The sequence below is a fragment of the Anguilla anguilla genome, chromosome 9 (assembly GCF_013347855.1).
Source record: "Anguilla anguilla isolate fAngAng1 chromosome 9, fAngAng1.pri, whole genome shotgun sequence".
In the NCBI taxonomy this organism is placed as follows: Eukaryota; Metazoa; Chordata; class Actinopteri; order Anguilliformes; family Anguillidae; genus Anguilla; species Anguilla anguilla.
Window position 1 is genome coordinate 41,840,881 of NC_049209.1, and position 15,446 is coordinate 41,856,326.

The window sequence follows — 15,446 nt, forward strand, 5'->3', positions numbered from 1 at the left end:
TCCCGTCCGGGTGATATATGGCACCAGAAATCTCACCACGCATCATCTGTGGTGGAGCGGGACGAAATTATAGGGCCAATTAACTAGAATATGATTGGCTGGCAAATTATGACGGCCAAGCTGGGAATCTAGCCAGGATGCCCTGCAGTAAATACCATGGGAACTTTTATGAGCACAATAAGTCTTTAAGGACTTTAAGTTCTTATCCGAAAGATGGATTCTCCTCGTGGACAGTGCGCACTGACGCCATCACTGCCCAAAGGCATTTTTTGGTTTACAGCAGTGATCTTTGTTCCCGTTCCTGGAGAGCCGCAGGGTCTGCTGGTTTTTGTTTTTGCCTTAACACTAGAAAGGCCAGAGGCTACGCCATTGGGCATTCAGACTTTAAAATGAAAATTACTCAAACACTGTAAATACAAAAAAATCATCCCACTTGGCTTTTCCTAAATATTTAAATTGAATGCGTTTTTTAAATTCTAAAAAATCGACTCAATATAGAAATACAGGCAGTTTGTGCCATTTTCTTCACAAAACCCCCCTACCAGGTAGCAGGACATTTTCCCCTTAGCCTATATAACAAAACTGCTATAATTTAGAAATGCAACTGTTGCAATTGATTCAGTGTCCTTCATTTAAAAAAAAAAAAAAAAAAAAAAAAAAAGTTTTGTGACATACGGTTTCATAATCTTTAATGAAATGAGGTCACTGTGGTTACAGAAATCAGGCTTGGCGGTAATGGGTAGCAAAAAAAACGCAGCCTTTCGAGCGTTAATATCAGCAACCAATTCAGACCCACAAGACCAGGTGAGGGGAGTTAACTGTGTATTCGACTGCTTTTATTCATCAGTTAAGTGCTGAGTAACAACAAAAACGAGCAGGCCCTGCAGCTCTCCAGGACCAGGAATGAAGGTCGCTGGTCCACAGGGAATCCCTCTCCAGACTGAGAGTGAATGGCAGCCACTCCAGCCACTGTAGGCCTCCTCGGTGGCCTTTTCCGTGTGCGTGCTGTTGCGTGTGCGCCCACACTGAGGCGCCGTCGCCCCCTCTGTGTGCTTTCAGTGCGAGGTGATGATGGCGGACGCCAGCGGCGGCCAGAGCAGGAAGGTGCTGCTGTCTCTGTTCTGGGCCCTGCAGGGCAGCCTGCTGTCCTGGTGCTACCTGCAGCTCAAAGGAGGGTCCTCCACCATCGCGGCTGACCTGGCCAGGGACATCCTCCTCAAGTGTGAGTGCCCTCGCCGCTCCCGTCCTCCAGGGGGCGCACCGTCTCTCCTCTGTCTGGAACAACGTCCCACGTGCCTTTGTAGATAGGCGGGGTCGTGCCCCTCGCTGGCTGGGTCTGTGTCCGTGACCGTGTCCTGTTCCTCTCGCAGACGTGGACCGTTTCCTGGACAGCACCCAGGCCATCCTGCTGTCCCTGCTCAAGGAGAGCAGCGGAGCCAAAATGGTGGAGAAACTGAGCAGCTCCATTCTGGCCATGGCTACCAGACAGCTGGTACTGAGCGCTCTTTCCTCTACAATCAACTGTTCATAATTTCCTTTTAAATTTTTTAACTGCCATGTTATGTATGAATACATACATATGTAGTACATTTATATATTTACGGTTTTTAATGGGCTGGAATGTTGTTATTTATTGTTGGTCATTTCTTATCTTTTTCTAGGCCATCTTTCTGTTGGAGCTGTGCTCTTTGGACATCCCTCACTGTATCCTGCTGAGAAGCTTCTCCTCACTGGTGGAACTCCTCAAAAATGTCTTCAACGACACGGAAGACATCTTCTCCAAGGTACGGACTCCCTGTAGGAGCGTTGTAGTTGACCATCAGTGCTTGGAAAGGGTTTGATGTAACGTATGGGCATGTTAGTCCTGTCTTTGTTCTTTTTGTGCCATTTGACTAAGTTTCACGGATTGTGTGTCTCGTTGCATATGAGCATCTCACTGTGTCAGTCCTGGTGCATGCGACTGTGTCTCCCTTGTAAGATTGTTTCACCCCATACGGCTGTGTCTCATTGAGAATACTGTTGCCCTGCAGGCAGTTATGTCTCACTGAGGGGGTGTAACAGTACACTTATCTGCTCTGAACCGTTTGGTATGGGATGTTTGGTGCAGCATGCACTCCCAACCAAACAATTCCACCCTTGCAACTTTTATTTGTGCGGAACTTACATTCAAAACTCCGAGTTCCTCCTGTCAACCTAGTGTTAATATGCCCATGTTTTTTGTTCAGCGAGAAATTTTGGCCAGTTAGCCACTGTTTACATTTTCATGATAAGTGGAAAAAGCAATTTTGTATTTCGCATTTAATTTTTTTTTCTGCTGTACCGAAAAAACGTACCGAACCGTCAAGTCAAAGCCGAGGTACGTACCGGACCCGAGATTTTTGTGTGCCGTTACACGCCTGGTCTCGCTGCACGTGACCGCGTGTCACTGCAGATTATGCACAGCGATTCATTCATTATTCATATGAAATTTTCTGTGGTTCCCCAAATCGAATACATGGCATCGTCCGTTAGCCCCAGCTTTATTACTCTGGCCTGCTGTGTCGTCATAACTCGCTCCTAAGGCCTCTGCGTTCAGGGGCTGACACGCACCCGGGTCATTCCAATGCAAAGTGATGGAGCGGTGAGCTCCCGGTTAAACATTTGAATAATAAAATATTGGTTCTCATCATTGTCGCTTGTTGCTGCATGCCACACCGCATTTTGCATCGTATGGCAGCATTTCATTGCGTATTCCATTCCGTGTCATTGCGTATCATTGTTTCACTAACTGTCCCATGCATTTTGTGTCATATCAGGGAATACGACCGTGTGTGACTCTGTGTGTTGTTGTGTGTGGGCGTGAGCCATGGTGTGTAACTGTTCTTTGTGTATGTCTGTTTTTCTCCTACCATTGTGTATGGCTGGGTTACTGTTGCCTACAATATGCGAGTATCTGCCCTGTTATTTTATTGTATATCAATTTGTGCCACTTTGTGTGATCCTGAGTCCCCATATGCTACTGTGTACCAGTGTGTGGCAGTGTGTCCCCGTAAATCACTGTGTGTCACTGTGTGGCTGTGTGTCCCCATAAATCACCGGGTACCGCTGTGTGGCTGTGTGTCCCCATGAATCACTGTGTGTCACTGTGAGGCTGTGTGTCCCCATAAATCACTGTGTACCACTGTGTGTCCCCATAAATCACCGTGTATCACTGTGTGTGGCTCTTAGGTGGACCTGGAGAACTGCCAGCAGCCCCAGCAGCCTGTGGTGCTGAGGACCTGGAACATGGAGTCTCCTCACAACTACGAGAACAGCCGCCATGAGACCACTGTCTTTGTGTGCCCGGGGGCCACGTCCTTCGAAGTGGACTTCGACGAAAGATGTGAAACCGAAATGAGGTTGATATTTTCTCGTTTTGCAAATTTGAACAAAATGAAAATGGAGATTTTTTAATTGAATGTGAGGGTCAGTTGCCCTCTAATTGTTTAGCGAAAGTGCATTTTGTTCTCCTGTTCTCACAAGTCCTGTCACATTCTTTGGGCTTCACTAGATACGACTACTTGGAGTTCACCGATGCCAGAGGCGGAAAAGTCCGTTACGATATGAAAGTTGGCACCGAGAAGTGGCCAAAGGTAGGACTTAGTGTTTTCTGTCTGCCGTTAGACTCCTTTTGTGATTCCCACACTCAAAGTCAACGCCCGGCCATTTTATTAAAACGTTGTTAGTGAAGCGGTTCCGTGTTTGTTTTGATTCGCAGAAAGTAACGTTCAAAGCGGGCCCCGAGCTCCAGTTCCTGTTCCACTCGGACAGCAGCAACAACGAGTGGGGCTACAAGTTCACCGTGACGGCGTACGGCCTGCCGGACATCACCGTGTCCTGGATCTCCGACCTGCAGCTGCTGGTGTCCCGGCTGATGGGCCGCCTGGCCTCCCGGACCATGGCCCTGAAGTCTCCGCACGGTGAGCGCGCCGCCAGTGCTATGCCTAGGCCCTACAGCTGGGCGATCAGTGGTTGGATCGAATAAATTATCGAATTAACACTGAACTGTTGAGTGAAAAATGTAAAGTACATCCTTTATTGTCCCTCTGGACGGAAATTTATGTTGCGACACTGAAAAAGACGAGGCATTAATAGCCCCAAAAGCTATACGCAGCAATAAAAGGTGCGCCTCAGTGAAGAAGAGGTAATGTTATTTTCTGGTTGAAAAGAATTTGGTTGGAATTACCGGTGGGAATTTATTTATACGCTTGGTACTGAACACCTTCCTTTGGGATAGCTAAGCAAATGATCAAAAGCCTAGATTTTCTGCTTCGAGCTAAAAGCACATTGACCAAAGCATGTTATGCAATTTTATTTTGTTTTGCTCTGAGAGCTGCTATTTTTCTGAGCTCGGGGTAACCGAGAAGAAATCAAACTGCGGACGAATCGAATAGGATTTTATTGTCTGATCCTTCTTCACAAGTTTGAAGATTGCCAAATTAATCACCGCACTCACACACCCGCACATTTTGCTGTTGGTACAGAGACGCTCCGTTTTCAAAACAACAACCGGATTTGCTCAACCTCATTGGCTGGGCCAGACAGCAGTAAGTGTAACCATAGTAGCAGGGCTCTCCAATGTCAACAGCACAAGCAATATATTTTGAAATGCAAACCTGAAGGCATATTGGGTTGGGGCATGGTCGTTGGGTTCAGGGAATATGTAAATATTTCATTCTCAGTGGATGGGGCACAGGCTTGCCAGAGCACTATCCCATGTTCCACACAGTCAATGCATTTTAAGCTTCAGTCACTCTTGATATACATGCTAAACTAGAACTGTGAATAAAAAAATCACGGAACGGAATGGACTCATTTGTCAGCAGGACGACAGGGGCATTTACGCTGCAGCATTAATTTCATTTCTTTAAATTGTGCGTAGGTGTTGGGACATTTTGAGGAGAAAACTTGGACCATAACCATTCGAATAAAGTATCTTTTTGTTGCACTGCACGTGCCAGGACAGAAAGACTAGCCAACAGTGCTAAAGCCAAAGCAGTTTAGCACAGGATGTGTTAAGAAATATATGCTACTGACTCGATGCTAATGCTAAAGGCACATGAGATGACTGATCTGATCATTTCAGCATATGAACAGGAGCCTTAAAACTACATTCATATGGTTAAAATTATGATCTGTAGCTCACTGTACTTTTGTTCCCTTTTTAAAAAAAAAAACAAAACAATGATACCCCTGAAGTCAATATACATTTTATTTTTGATGGTATACCTTCACGATGAATCGGGCCTGTGTTAGCGGTTGACATGGCTCGGCGCAGCAGCTAAAGAACACTTTGTTGGCCTTCGCAGAAATCCGGAGTGTGAAAGAGCTCCCGACCGGTAAGATGAGCCACATCCTGGCCTGTCCCCTGTGGAAGCCCCTGTTCAGACACGGGCTCCGGGATGCGGGGGGGGAGAGCGACCCTGCAGACACCAGCACGGAAGCGCTTAAGGTACAGCACTCACAGTGCAGCGGTGCGTCCACACCTGACCCATGTCCAACATCGCCTTTCTGTCCAGCGTACAGCTTGGAGTACTCAGACACTGAGATGATGCTTGCACATGTATGTATATCTCTGCCTCGTTTGCTTTCTTGACCAGGTCTCTCCCGCAAAAGAGATTCTGAATCTCAAGAGACTAACCTTGTTAAATAAAGATTAAATAAAAAAAAGAAATGGTGGTGTCGTATCAAAAATTGAAATATTACATGACTTCAGGCTTCAGTGATGTCATGTTTCGGGGTCTCGTTTTTATCGTGCAGGGGAAATCCTGTCCGAAAGACGATTTCGTGAGCTTCCTCGCGGAGTTTGCCGGCTGGGACCCCTCTGGCGCACCCACGGACGGCAGGGCGGAGGTCATGAAGTCCCTCATGCTGGCCTGCAAGAAGCAGCCAACCAGGAACGAGATAGCCGGGGGGTCGAAGGTCGACCAGGCGGTGAACGCCATATGGGCCGCCATGGTGTACCACACGCCGGTCCTGCACAGCGCTCTGAGGAGCTACGGTACTGGCCACCTCAGCGTTCATCTTCCAGTTCTCCCAACAAACCCATATTCTGATCCGTTGCTCAGCTATGAACTACTGTGTTCTATCATAGGGATGCTTAGCTGATTGGCAACACACATTATTACTTTTATAGTGATAGATGGGAAATGAGAGGGTTTGTTGTATCTGCTGGGTGGAATTCAGAGAGCAGGCATTCCTGAATAACAATGAGGTGATAGACGTCTGTGGATGTCAGCCTTTATGCTTGTTCAGTGCGTTTCTTTCTTTCTTTCTTTGTTCTGTCATCAGTTGCCCAGGAAGGTCAGACAGCCCTGACTGAAGAGCTTGTGCAGTTATACAGTCTTGCTGAGGGGATAAAAACTTGGATGGTAAGCTGCATCATCAGCCCAACTGATAAGGCCCGTTATTCAGAGTTTTTGCATTGTCTTTCACAGTGGAATGATGATTTTTTTTAACCGTTGCTTTTTATTCAGAAGTTAAATATTCCGTTTTCCGCTGAGACGAATATGAATGATTCATGCGGTGTGGTTTTCAGCTGGAGATGAAGCAGAGGTACCTGGTGGGGAAGATGAATGTGCCTGATGAGAAGGAGGAGGATGAGAGCGAGGTGAACATGGAGTCGCTGGGTAAGCTCGTCTCGACAGACATGGAAAAGGCCCCATTGTGTACTCTTCTCCCGTTTAATGTGATAATTATTGGTAAATGTTTAAAAACACTGATACTTTCTCATCCTTGTTGCATAAGTTGCTGTCAAGATGATGGATTTTGATGCAGTTCTTATTTTTATTCTGTATTTTTCTCAACTTGCCCTTTCTAATCGCTCTGTCCTTTTCCCTCTTTAATTTAAATTTATTTCTCAAACTGTTATCTTTTGCTAACACGTATCTCTCCCTCTCCCTCCCTCCCTCCCTCCTTCTCTCACCCTCTCCTGCCCTCTCTCTCCCTCCCTCTCTCCCTCTCCCTCCCTCCCTCCCTCCCCTCTCTCACTCGCTCCCTCCCTCTCTCTCTAACCCTAACCCTAACCCTAACCCTAACCCTAACCCTCCCTCCCTCCCTCCCCTCTCTCTCTCTCTCTCTCCCTCCCTCCCTCCCCTCTCCCTTTCTCCCTCCTTCCCTCTCTCTCTCTCTCTCCCTCCCCTCTCTCTCTTCTTCCCTCCCTCCCTCCCTCCCTCCACACAGCGGACACCTGTATTGTGAAGAGCCTGCTGTTGTTCAGGTTCAGCCCCAGCGGAGTCCTGAGGCAGGACAGTGAGACGGGGCGGGCCCAGGGGGGCGGAGCCTCTCACCCTCTCCTGCGATCCGTGTCCATATCGGAAGGGGACTTCCAGGCCAGCCCCTCCCCCAGCTCCCCGGCCACCGGCCCCTCCCCCGGCTCCCCGGCAGCCGGCCCCGCCGACGCCAGGGGGGACACCGCGGCCCCCGAGCCGGGCCACGCCCCCTCTCGGGTCCAGCCCCAGACCTCCACGACGTCCGACCCGGGTTCGGCCGGCAGCCTCTCCGCGGGGCCCCACAAAGGCTCCGCGGAGAGCCTGCAGCCCCAGCCCGGGGACCCGGCCTCGCCCCCCGCCCTCACCCGCAAGGCCCCCTTCAGCAAGGGCCGCCTGCGCCTGCTGTCCTTCCGGTCCATGGAGGAGCCCCGCCTCAGCCTGTCCATCAAGGACAGGTTCCCCCTCCTCAAGCACATCCTGAATTTCATGAAGGACCAGGCCATCGGCGAGGCCAAGTACGTCCCTGCCCCTGCCCTTCCCACACACAGCGTCGCTGGCTAACATTTACAGAAGGGCTTTGCCTCCCCAGCACCTGACACAGGTTACTCTGGATGAATGTATTTTAACCAAATACACAGGCATTCACTGGCATTCAGTATGTAATGGCTAGTCATGGCTGCGTAGCAAAACACTCAGTCTAAAGTTTATTCAGACAGAAGTAATTTTAACTCTGATAGAGTATATATGGTCTCACATAAACTCTGCTTTGTTTAATCTGCCATCTTACTGCCAGTGATGGACTGAAGGCAGCAGCAGTGCTTTTACAAACGAGCCTTTCAGTGTATTTGTGTTGAGAGAGTTGTGATGATGCTTCATGACTCCAAAAGCGGGTGGAATCACCACGTGCTGCTCTACAGAACCAATCAAAGTCTGTGCTCCCTATAGCAAAGCACTACGATTGGTTCGCTGAGCGGGTTCATTGATAGCACAAGTGTACGGTTCCCTGCGCCAGCTGGAGCCGGTTTAGCCGGGCGGCGTCCCGCAGGGCTCAGACGTCATCGGCCTGTGTGTGTGTGTGTGTGTGTCCCGCAGCGTCCTGCAGGTCCTGTCCTTGAAGAAGGCCCAGGCGCTCAGCGTGTGCGAGGCGCTGACCATGGTGCGGCAGTGCCTGCGGGCCCTCGGGACGCCGCACCTCTTCCAGGCCCCCTGCATCCTCTTCCTGCAGGAGCTGCTGGCCTGCCAGAAGGACTTCACCAGGTACGGGGCCCGGGGCCCGGGGCCAGCCGCCCACACGGTCCCAAAACCGAGCGGGGGGGATGGTTTTACACGTCGCCGCGCTTCTGGGTCAGCTTCTCTATCCTCTGCACTGTGAAATTCAACATTTAAAAAAAATGCAGAGCTGTTCCTGCAGGACAGTGAAGATGTCCCTGATAAGGGGATTGCCTAAATGGTATTTACAATTATTTATATATAAATAACAATATATATTATATATTGTTATAATTATTACTACGGCACAGTTTGGTCCGATTGATCCCATGCAGGTTTAGATGTGGCCTGTTGTGCAGGCAGACGGTCAGTGTTTGATGTTCATTGGCTGTCGTTGCTTGTGCACGGCTCGGTTCTCCTTTTTTAACGGCAGTATTGGACGAGCTTTAGAAGCGACGCGGCGTGTGTATTTCTGTAACGGCAGTTACGTAACGTTTTTCTCCTCCGAAGCTACTTCGCCCAGCTCTCCGGCAGTGGGCAGGAGCTGCGGGAGGAGGTCCGCCGGTCCTATCACCAGCTCGTGCTGATGCTGGTGGAAGCGGTCCAAGGCTTCAGCGCCCTGAACGAGAAGTAAGGCTCCGCCCCGTCGTCTGTGTGGAAGGCCAAATGGAATTATCAAGCAGTGAAATAGATAATGAAGTAAATAAGCAATGACCTATTTACCATTTTATGTCTCTTATTCCATGATGATTTTATTTCTGAACGGCACTTTGCATATTGGCTGTATTTATTTCCACTCGCATTTATTTAATCTCTTGTTTATTTTGAAGCTCTTCCGCAGCCATTAGAACTGTACTTCTCTCTGTTGGCATTACAATGTGGTGTTAAGGGAACAGACTGGTGTTCAGTATGCACTGCTGTTCTGTGGCATTAAAGTGAAGCTACACATCCCCCTACGAGATTGCCTGGGATCGCTTTTACCTGCCACAGTCGGTCGTTTGGGGGTGTGTCTTCCATTTTGGACACACTTTGTTCATTAAATGCATTTTGCTTGTATACTATGGTAAATCCCAACAGAGCAATATTTAACAAGTCCTCCTTGACAGAACTGTGGAATGGGGAAATAAAATCTGGAATGGGGGACAGTTTACAGTTGTCGGATCTTTAATCTGATTGGTTATCCCCGTTGCGCTGGCTTGCTTTCTGTTGCCAGCTATCCCAACACTACTGGATGGTGTTAAGGATGTAGACTGGTGCTCGGCATTGTTGATGGTATAGACTGGTGCTGGGCATTGTTAGGGGTCTGGGCTGGTGCTGGACAGTGTTAAGGGTATAGACTGGTCCTCAGCAGTGTTAAGGGTATAGACTGGTCCTCAGCAGTGTTAAGGGTATAGACTGGTACTCAGTAGTGTTGATGGTATAGACTGATGCTGCTGGGCAGTGTTAAGGATACAGACTGGTACTCAGCAGTGTTAATGGTGCTATGGACTGGTGCTCAGAAGTGTTAAGAGTATAGACTGATGCTGCTGGACAGTGTTAAGGGTATAGACTGGTGCTGGACTGTATTAAGGGTATAGACTGATGCTGCTCAGCAGTGTTAAGGGTATAGACTGATGCTGCTCAGCAGTGTTAAGGGTATAGACTGGTGTTGCTCAGCAGTGTTAAGGGTATAGACTGGTGCTGGACTGTATTAAGGGTATAGACTGATGCTGCTCAGCAGTGTTAAGGGTATAGACTGGTGCTCAGCAGTGTTTAGGGTATAGACTGATGCTGCTCAGCAGTGTTAAGGGTATAGACTGGTGCTCAGCAGTGTTTAGGGTATAGACTGGTGCTGGGCAGTGTTAAGGGTATAGACTGGTGCTGCTCAGCAGTGTTAAGGGTATAGACTGGTGCTCAGCAGTGTTTAGGGTATAGACTGGTGCTGGGCAGTGTTAAGGGTATAGACTGGTGCTGCTCAGCAGTGTTAAGGATACACTCTGTGACCTGTGTCCCCAGGGCCCTGCTGCCTGCGCTGTCCTGTGTGCAGACCTGCCTGCTCCACCTGCTGGACATGAGCTGGGAGGCGCAGGACCTGTCCCTCTTCCTGGACATCCGGCTGCCCGACCTCCTGCTCACCATGTCTCAGGAGAACATCAGCGTCCACGACATCGCCATCAGGTAACTCGCACTGCCAGTACGACACTGTGAACTCAGTTACACATATGTGAATGCATGTGTGTACTGTCTATGCATGTATGAATTGCATGTCACTAAAATGTTGTTATATATAGGCACTACTTGTGACATATATTTTTATATAGTTGCTCTGTAGATGTTCAAATCCAGGTGATTGACATAATGTATTGTCCATTTGTTAAGAGGAACTTACCATGGCTTAAGTATGTGACTTCCCTGAACTTTAGCCAACACCGATGCCCGTGCTTTATTTGATACTTAAACCCAAATGCCCTGCCTCGGGCCTGTAGCACAGAATGACAGCAGTGACCCTTTTTTTCCCATGACCCCCCCCTCTGCCCCTCAGTCAGTGGACCGAAGAGGACGAGATCGCCGACTACGAGAGGAACTGCGAGTGGATGGACGAGTGCCAGGACGGGATGTTCGAGAAGTGGTACGACAAAATCGTCCAGGCGTCCCTGGAAGACAAGAGAAAGGTAAGCGCCCTGTCGCCTTTCATTTTATTAGACATGATAGTCATTCATTTATTCAAATTAAATTTCAATATGCCTGATGGGACATGCCTAATCATGAAGGATAAGAAGATAACAAGCCATTTTGTTCAATCGCACTTGAATATTTGACGTAAAATAAAACTGCATTTGAAAAACCGGGAACCATAAGATAAACCTGTCATCTCTTTTTTCAGTCTAATTAAGAATAATCATGTCCAAGCATGTAGTGTTTCAGTAGAGGTTCAGACAAAATGGTGTTAGCATATTAACACTGTGTATCGTCCATCTCCAATGTAGTCACCCCCACCCTTTTACCTTTCACACCCATTTAGTTACATGGCTACATGGTTTCATGTTCTGAATCGCACAGACAATACACCTTGGTTTCTTTTGGTGTTGACGTGAAAACAATGAAGACGACTAGACACCTTTAAAAATAAATTTTTACTCAATTCCTAAAATCGCTGTGTGGGCCCTGTGATGGATTGGCGACCTGTCCAGGGTGTATTCCTGCCTGTCGCCTAATGCATGCTGGGATAGCCTCCAGCGCCCTCCCCCTCCTGCGGCCCTGACTAGGATAAGAGGGTTAAATAATGGATGGACGGACGATTTCTAAAATTGCAATCCAGAGCCATATTTAGTGCACTAGTTCTCCATCTTTCACTGAGCAAGAGTTTCCAATCATTCCCATCTGCTTAATCTTTGACCCACCAACCCTCCCATCTCTATAAAACCTTCCTGATCAACCATCCAACTCAACATATGTAGAAAATCTAGATCTAGAAAATGTAGATCATCTGTTCGCCACATATTGATGCCCTCCCGTACCATAACCCTCACAACTGAACTTTAACCTCAGTGAGGCACGCCACAGGATGTGACCTAACAGTGTGGTTCCTGCCGCAGATGCACATGTTCATCGCCCGCTACTGCGACCTGCTGAACGTGGAGATCTCGTGCGACGGCTGCGAGCGGATCGCCCCCTGGTACCGGTACCGCTGCCTGCAGTGCACCGACATGGACCTGTGCAAGACCTGCTTCCTGAGTGAGCCCCCCCCAACCCCCCCGACACACTGAGCCAACGGGCCCTGGCCCCCAGCCAGCCGGCCTCCATCTGCTCTGTTTCCCTCTCCAGTCTGAACTTCCATTCAGTCCCTTATCCGCATTCGTAAGGCCGAGACGGAGCCAAAGCTGGGCTGGACTATATAGCGCAATGAAAATGATCCAATGCAGTAACGGTCTTCTCCACCGTGTGGTGTATTGGCTTCTTTTCCTCTTTTACTCTTTAACTGTATGTGATGCGCTTGTAGACAACCACGCTTCAGAGGCTTCAGAAATGCTTCTGGAGAGAAAAAAAAAACATAACTGCTATCGATTGGGTGTTGATAAGACAGCCAATCAGCCGTGCCAGCTTCCGTTAGATCTTGTGATGTGTTTTTGCCAATCACATGGAAGCTGCTGATTGGCCGTGTTATGGTCACCCACTAGATAACCGTGGTGACGTTTTTGTCCGGAAGCACGTCATGCAGCCTTCGAAGCGTGGTTGTTCACAAGCGCATCAGGTATAATTAAAGAGAAAAAGAGGAAAAGAAAGGCAATACACCACACAATGGAGGACTGAGTGTAGCACAGTGGGTAAGGAACTGGGCTTGTAACCGAAAGGTCACAGGTTCGATTCCCGGGTAGGGCACTGCCGTTGTACCCTTGAGCAAGGTACTTAACCGAAATTGCTTCAGTATATATCCAGCTATATAAATGGATACAATGTAAAATGCTATGTAAAAAGTTGTGTAAGTCGCTCTGGATAAGAGCGTCTGCTAAATGCCTGTAATGTAATGTAATGTAAACACAATGGCGACAACCGGTATTGCATTCAATAATCATCATTGCGGTACATCCCCCAGCCCTAAGCTGAAGTGCCTTTTGGTTTGCACTCGACTGGCTTTTAGCGTGACCCTGCACCACCTTTTACGTGGTGGTGACCGTGTTGCCCACGCGCGTCGCTGAAGGGGCGTTCTCTCCATCCGTCGCAGGCGGAGCCAAACCGGAGGGCCACGAGGACGACCACGAGATGGTCAACATGGAGTACGCCTGCGACCACTGCCAGGGCCTCATCGTGGGGAGCAGGATCAACTGCAACGTGTGCGAGGACTTCGACCTCTGCTTCGGCTGCTACAACGCCAAGAAGTACCCGGACAGGTGGGTCCCCCATTGTGGTGTGAGGGAGTGGAGCGGGACACATGAGGTCAATCCGGGGACTTTTGGAATCGTTGAAAATAACCTGTCGTGTTTTCTCCTTGGCCCTTTAGCCACCTGCCCACCCACCGCATCACGGTGTATCCCATGGTGACCATCCGCATCAGCGATCGCCACCGGCTGATCCAGCCCTACATCCACAACTACTCGTGGCTGCTGTTCGCCACGCTGGCGCTCTACACCTCCGACCTGACCAGCGAGAAGGAGCTGGAGGGGGAGGCCTTGGACTCCGGCACGCTGGCCAAGGCCATGGCCTTGCAGACCCGCTGCTCCGAGCTCATCGCCGACTGCCTGCTCAAGGGGCAAACGGGCAAAGGTGGGCACCAGTCCGGCCCTTTCTGGAGCCAAAGGGTGCTATTTACCGCGTATTTACATCGCTACTGTACTGCTGTGTGCCATCGTGGGAATTTAAGCAGGTTCTGTTTCCCTCGGCTTCAGCTTTTTTTAGTTTCAATCTCCTTATGCTTCCGCATTCCATCATGCTGTCTCAACTTAAGTGTTCTTTAGCTTCAGTCTTTCTCAGGTTCAGTCTTCCTCAGTTTCGGTGTTCTTTATCTTTAGTCTTTGTCAACTTCAGTCTTTGTCAGTGTCAGTCTGCATCAGCTTCAGTCTTCCTCTGCTTCAGTCTTTGTCATTGTCAGTCTGCATCAGCTTCAGTCTGCCTCTGCTTCAGCCTTTGTCAGTTTTAGTCTTCCTCTGCTTCAGTCTTCCTCAGCTTCAGTGTGCCTCAGTTCCGGTCCATGTTTAACCTCCTGTTTGCCGGCAGGTCTGAGGGCGTCGGCCCTGCTGTCCCTGCTCTCGCCCAACGAGTCGGCCTCGGAGAGCGAGCTGTGTCCGGGGAGCCCGGAGTCCAGCCAGGAGCTGAGCACCACCGACACCTCCTCCCTGCCCGGCAGCACCGCCGCCGTCTGCTCCCCGCCGCCCCCCAGGGACAAGGTGACCGGCCCCCCCACCAAAGCCTCTTTGCGCCTCCAGGTCATTTCCTCCCTGAACAAACGCCATTCAGCAGTCTGAGTCCAGCAGCCTGTGCTTGCTCATGCTCACAGGCAGGGCTCAGACTGAACAGCATGTGTAGAGCAGGAGGCTGGGCCGGATGGCTAGCCGGTGTCTGTATTCAATGCTGTTTCTCCCTGTTTGTTGAAGGTGAAGGATCAGGTCCAGGAGCGGGAATCGGCGGGGGAGCCCGAAGGCCCCTCGGCTGCGGAGGGCTCCAGCGAAGAGGAGGCCAAGAAGAGGCTCATATCCCAGGACACCCTGGACTCCACCAGCCTCAGCCAGACGCCGTCCGTGTCCAGCGAGGACACCCTCTCCCCCGTGGTCAGAGGTACAGTGGGCCTTCCAGAGCACTCTGCTTTACTGTAGATGCTAAAATTGCTTTTGACATTTCGGTGATAAACCTTAAACTGCATTCGTATCAGAGCTAATGTTTCGTAAAAAGCTGGTGTAAATCATCACCCTTGGTGAGGCGTCTGTAGGGTGTTTATGCCTGAGGGGTTTAAGTGCGGCGGTTTGTGACCCCCTGTAGGCTCTGAGTGCAGTGCAGAGACGGCGGTCACGCCAGCGTCTGAGAACCCGGACGTTTCCAAAGAAGCCAACGAGAAGACCGCCAGGGTGCCCATCCAGGAGCACGTGTTCGCCGAGTGCTCCCGAGAGAGGATTCTGGGACTGCTGGCCGCCATGTTACCTCCGGCCAAACCGGTAAGATGATCGCCACGCCGCTCTCCACCACCGTCTCTGAAACCCCGTGTCTGACCTTTGACCCCTTGGCGTCGGCAGGGCTGCATCATCCCGCTGTGCAGCCTGAGCCCCATCCTGCCGCTGCTCTTCCGCGTGGTCATCTCCAACGCCGGCTGCCTGAACGAGGCCTACCACCTGACCCTGGGGCTCCTGGGCCAGCTGCTGCTTCGCATCTCGCCGGCGGCCGCCGACGCCGCCGTCACCGAGGCCCTCGCCGACAAGTACGTCCTCCTGGCGCTGGGCGACGGCGCCGCCGACACGCCGGGCTGGAAGACCACCCAGCTGCTGTTCAGCCTGGGGGCCGTGTGCCTGGACAGGTGAGCGGTCTCTCCCCCCGTGGGAGGAG

The 15,446-nt window shown here is 50.2% G+C and overlaps 1 protein-coding gene across 2 annotated transcripts in view; it reads left to right on the top strand.

Moving 5' to 3' along the window:
• Positions 1-15,446, top strand: part of zzef1 (zinc finger, ZZ-type with EF hand domain 1) — a 45,010-nt gene that overhangs the window by 12,808 nt on the left and 16,756 nt on the right. Inside the window, exons 19-40 of one of the 2 annotated variants that reach the window (XM_035434434.1) lie at positions 1,060-1,222; positions 1,371-1,492; positions 1,662-1,784; positions 3,208-3,377; positions 3,530-3,611; positions 3,737-3,938; positions 5,328-5,470; positions 5,779-6,019; positions 6,310-6,389; positions 6,557-6,647; positions 7,201-7,744; positions 8,322-8,486; positions 8,949-9,068; positions 10,434-10,595; positions 10,960-11,089; positions 12,014-12,152; positions 13,141-13,306; positions 13,417-13,679; positions 14,130-14,338; positions 14,507-14,687; positions 14,889-15,061; positions 15,140-15,417. In XM_035434434.1, coding sequence (XP_035290325.1) covers positions 1,060-1,222; positions 1,371-1,492; positions 1,662-1,784; positions 3,208-3,377; positions 3,530-3,611; positions 3,737-3,938; positions 5,328-5,470; positions 5,779-6,019; positions 6,310-6,389; positions 6,557-6,647; positions 7,201-7,744; positions 8,322-8,486; positions 8,949-9,068; positions 10,434-10,595; positions 10,960-11,089; positions 12,014-12,152; positions 13,141-13,306; positions 13,417-13,679; positions 14,130-14,338; positions 14,507-14,687; positions 14,889-15,061; positions 15,140-15,417 — 3,947 coding nt within the window. The remainder of the gene's footprint in view (positions 1-1,059; positions 1,223-1,370; positions 1,493-1,661; positions 1,785-3,207; positions 3,378-3,529; positions 3,612-3,736; positions 3,939-5,327; positions 5,471-5,778; positions 6,020-6,309; positions 6,390-6,556; positions 6,648-7,200; positions 7,745-8,321; positions 8,487-8,948; positions 9,069-10,433; positions 10,596-10,959; positions 11,090-12,013; positions 12,153-13,140; positions 13,307-13,416; positions 13,680-14,129; positions 14,339-14,506; positions 14,688-14,888; positions 15,062-15,139; positions 15,418-15,446) is intronic. The other variant, XM_035434435.1, reaches the window with a different exon arrangement.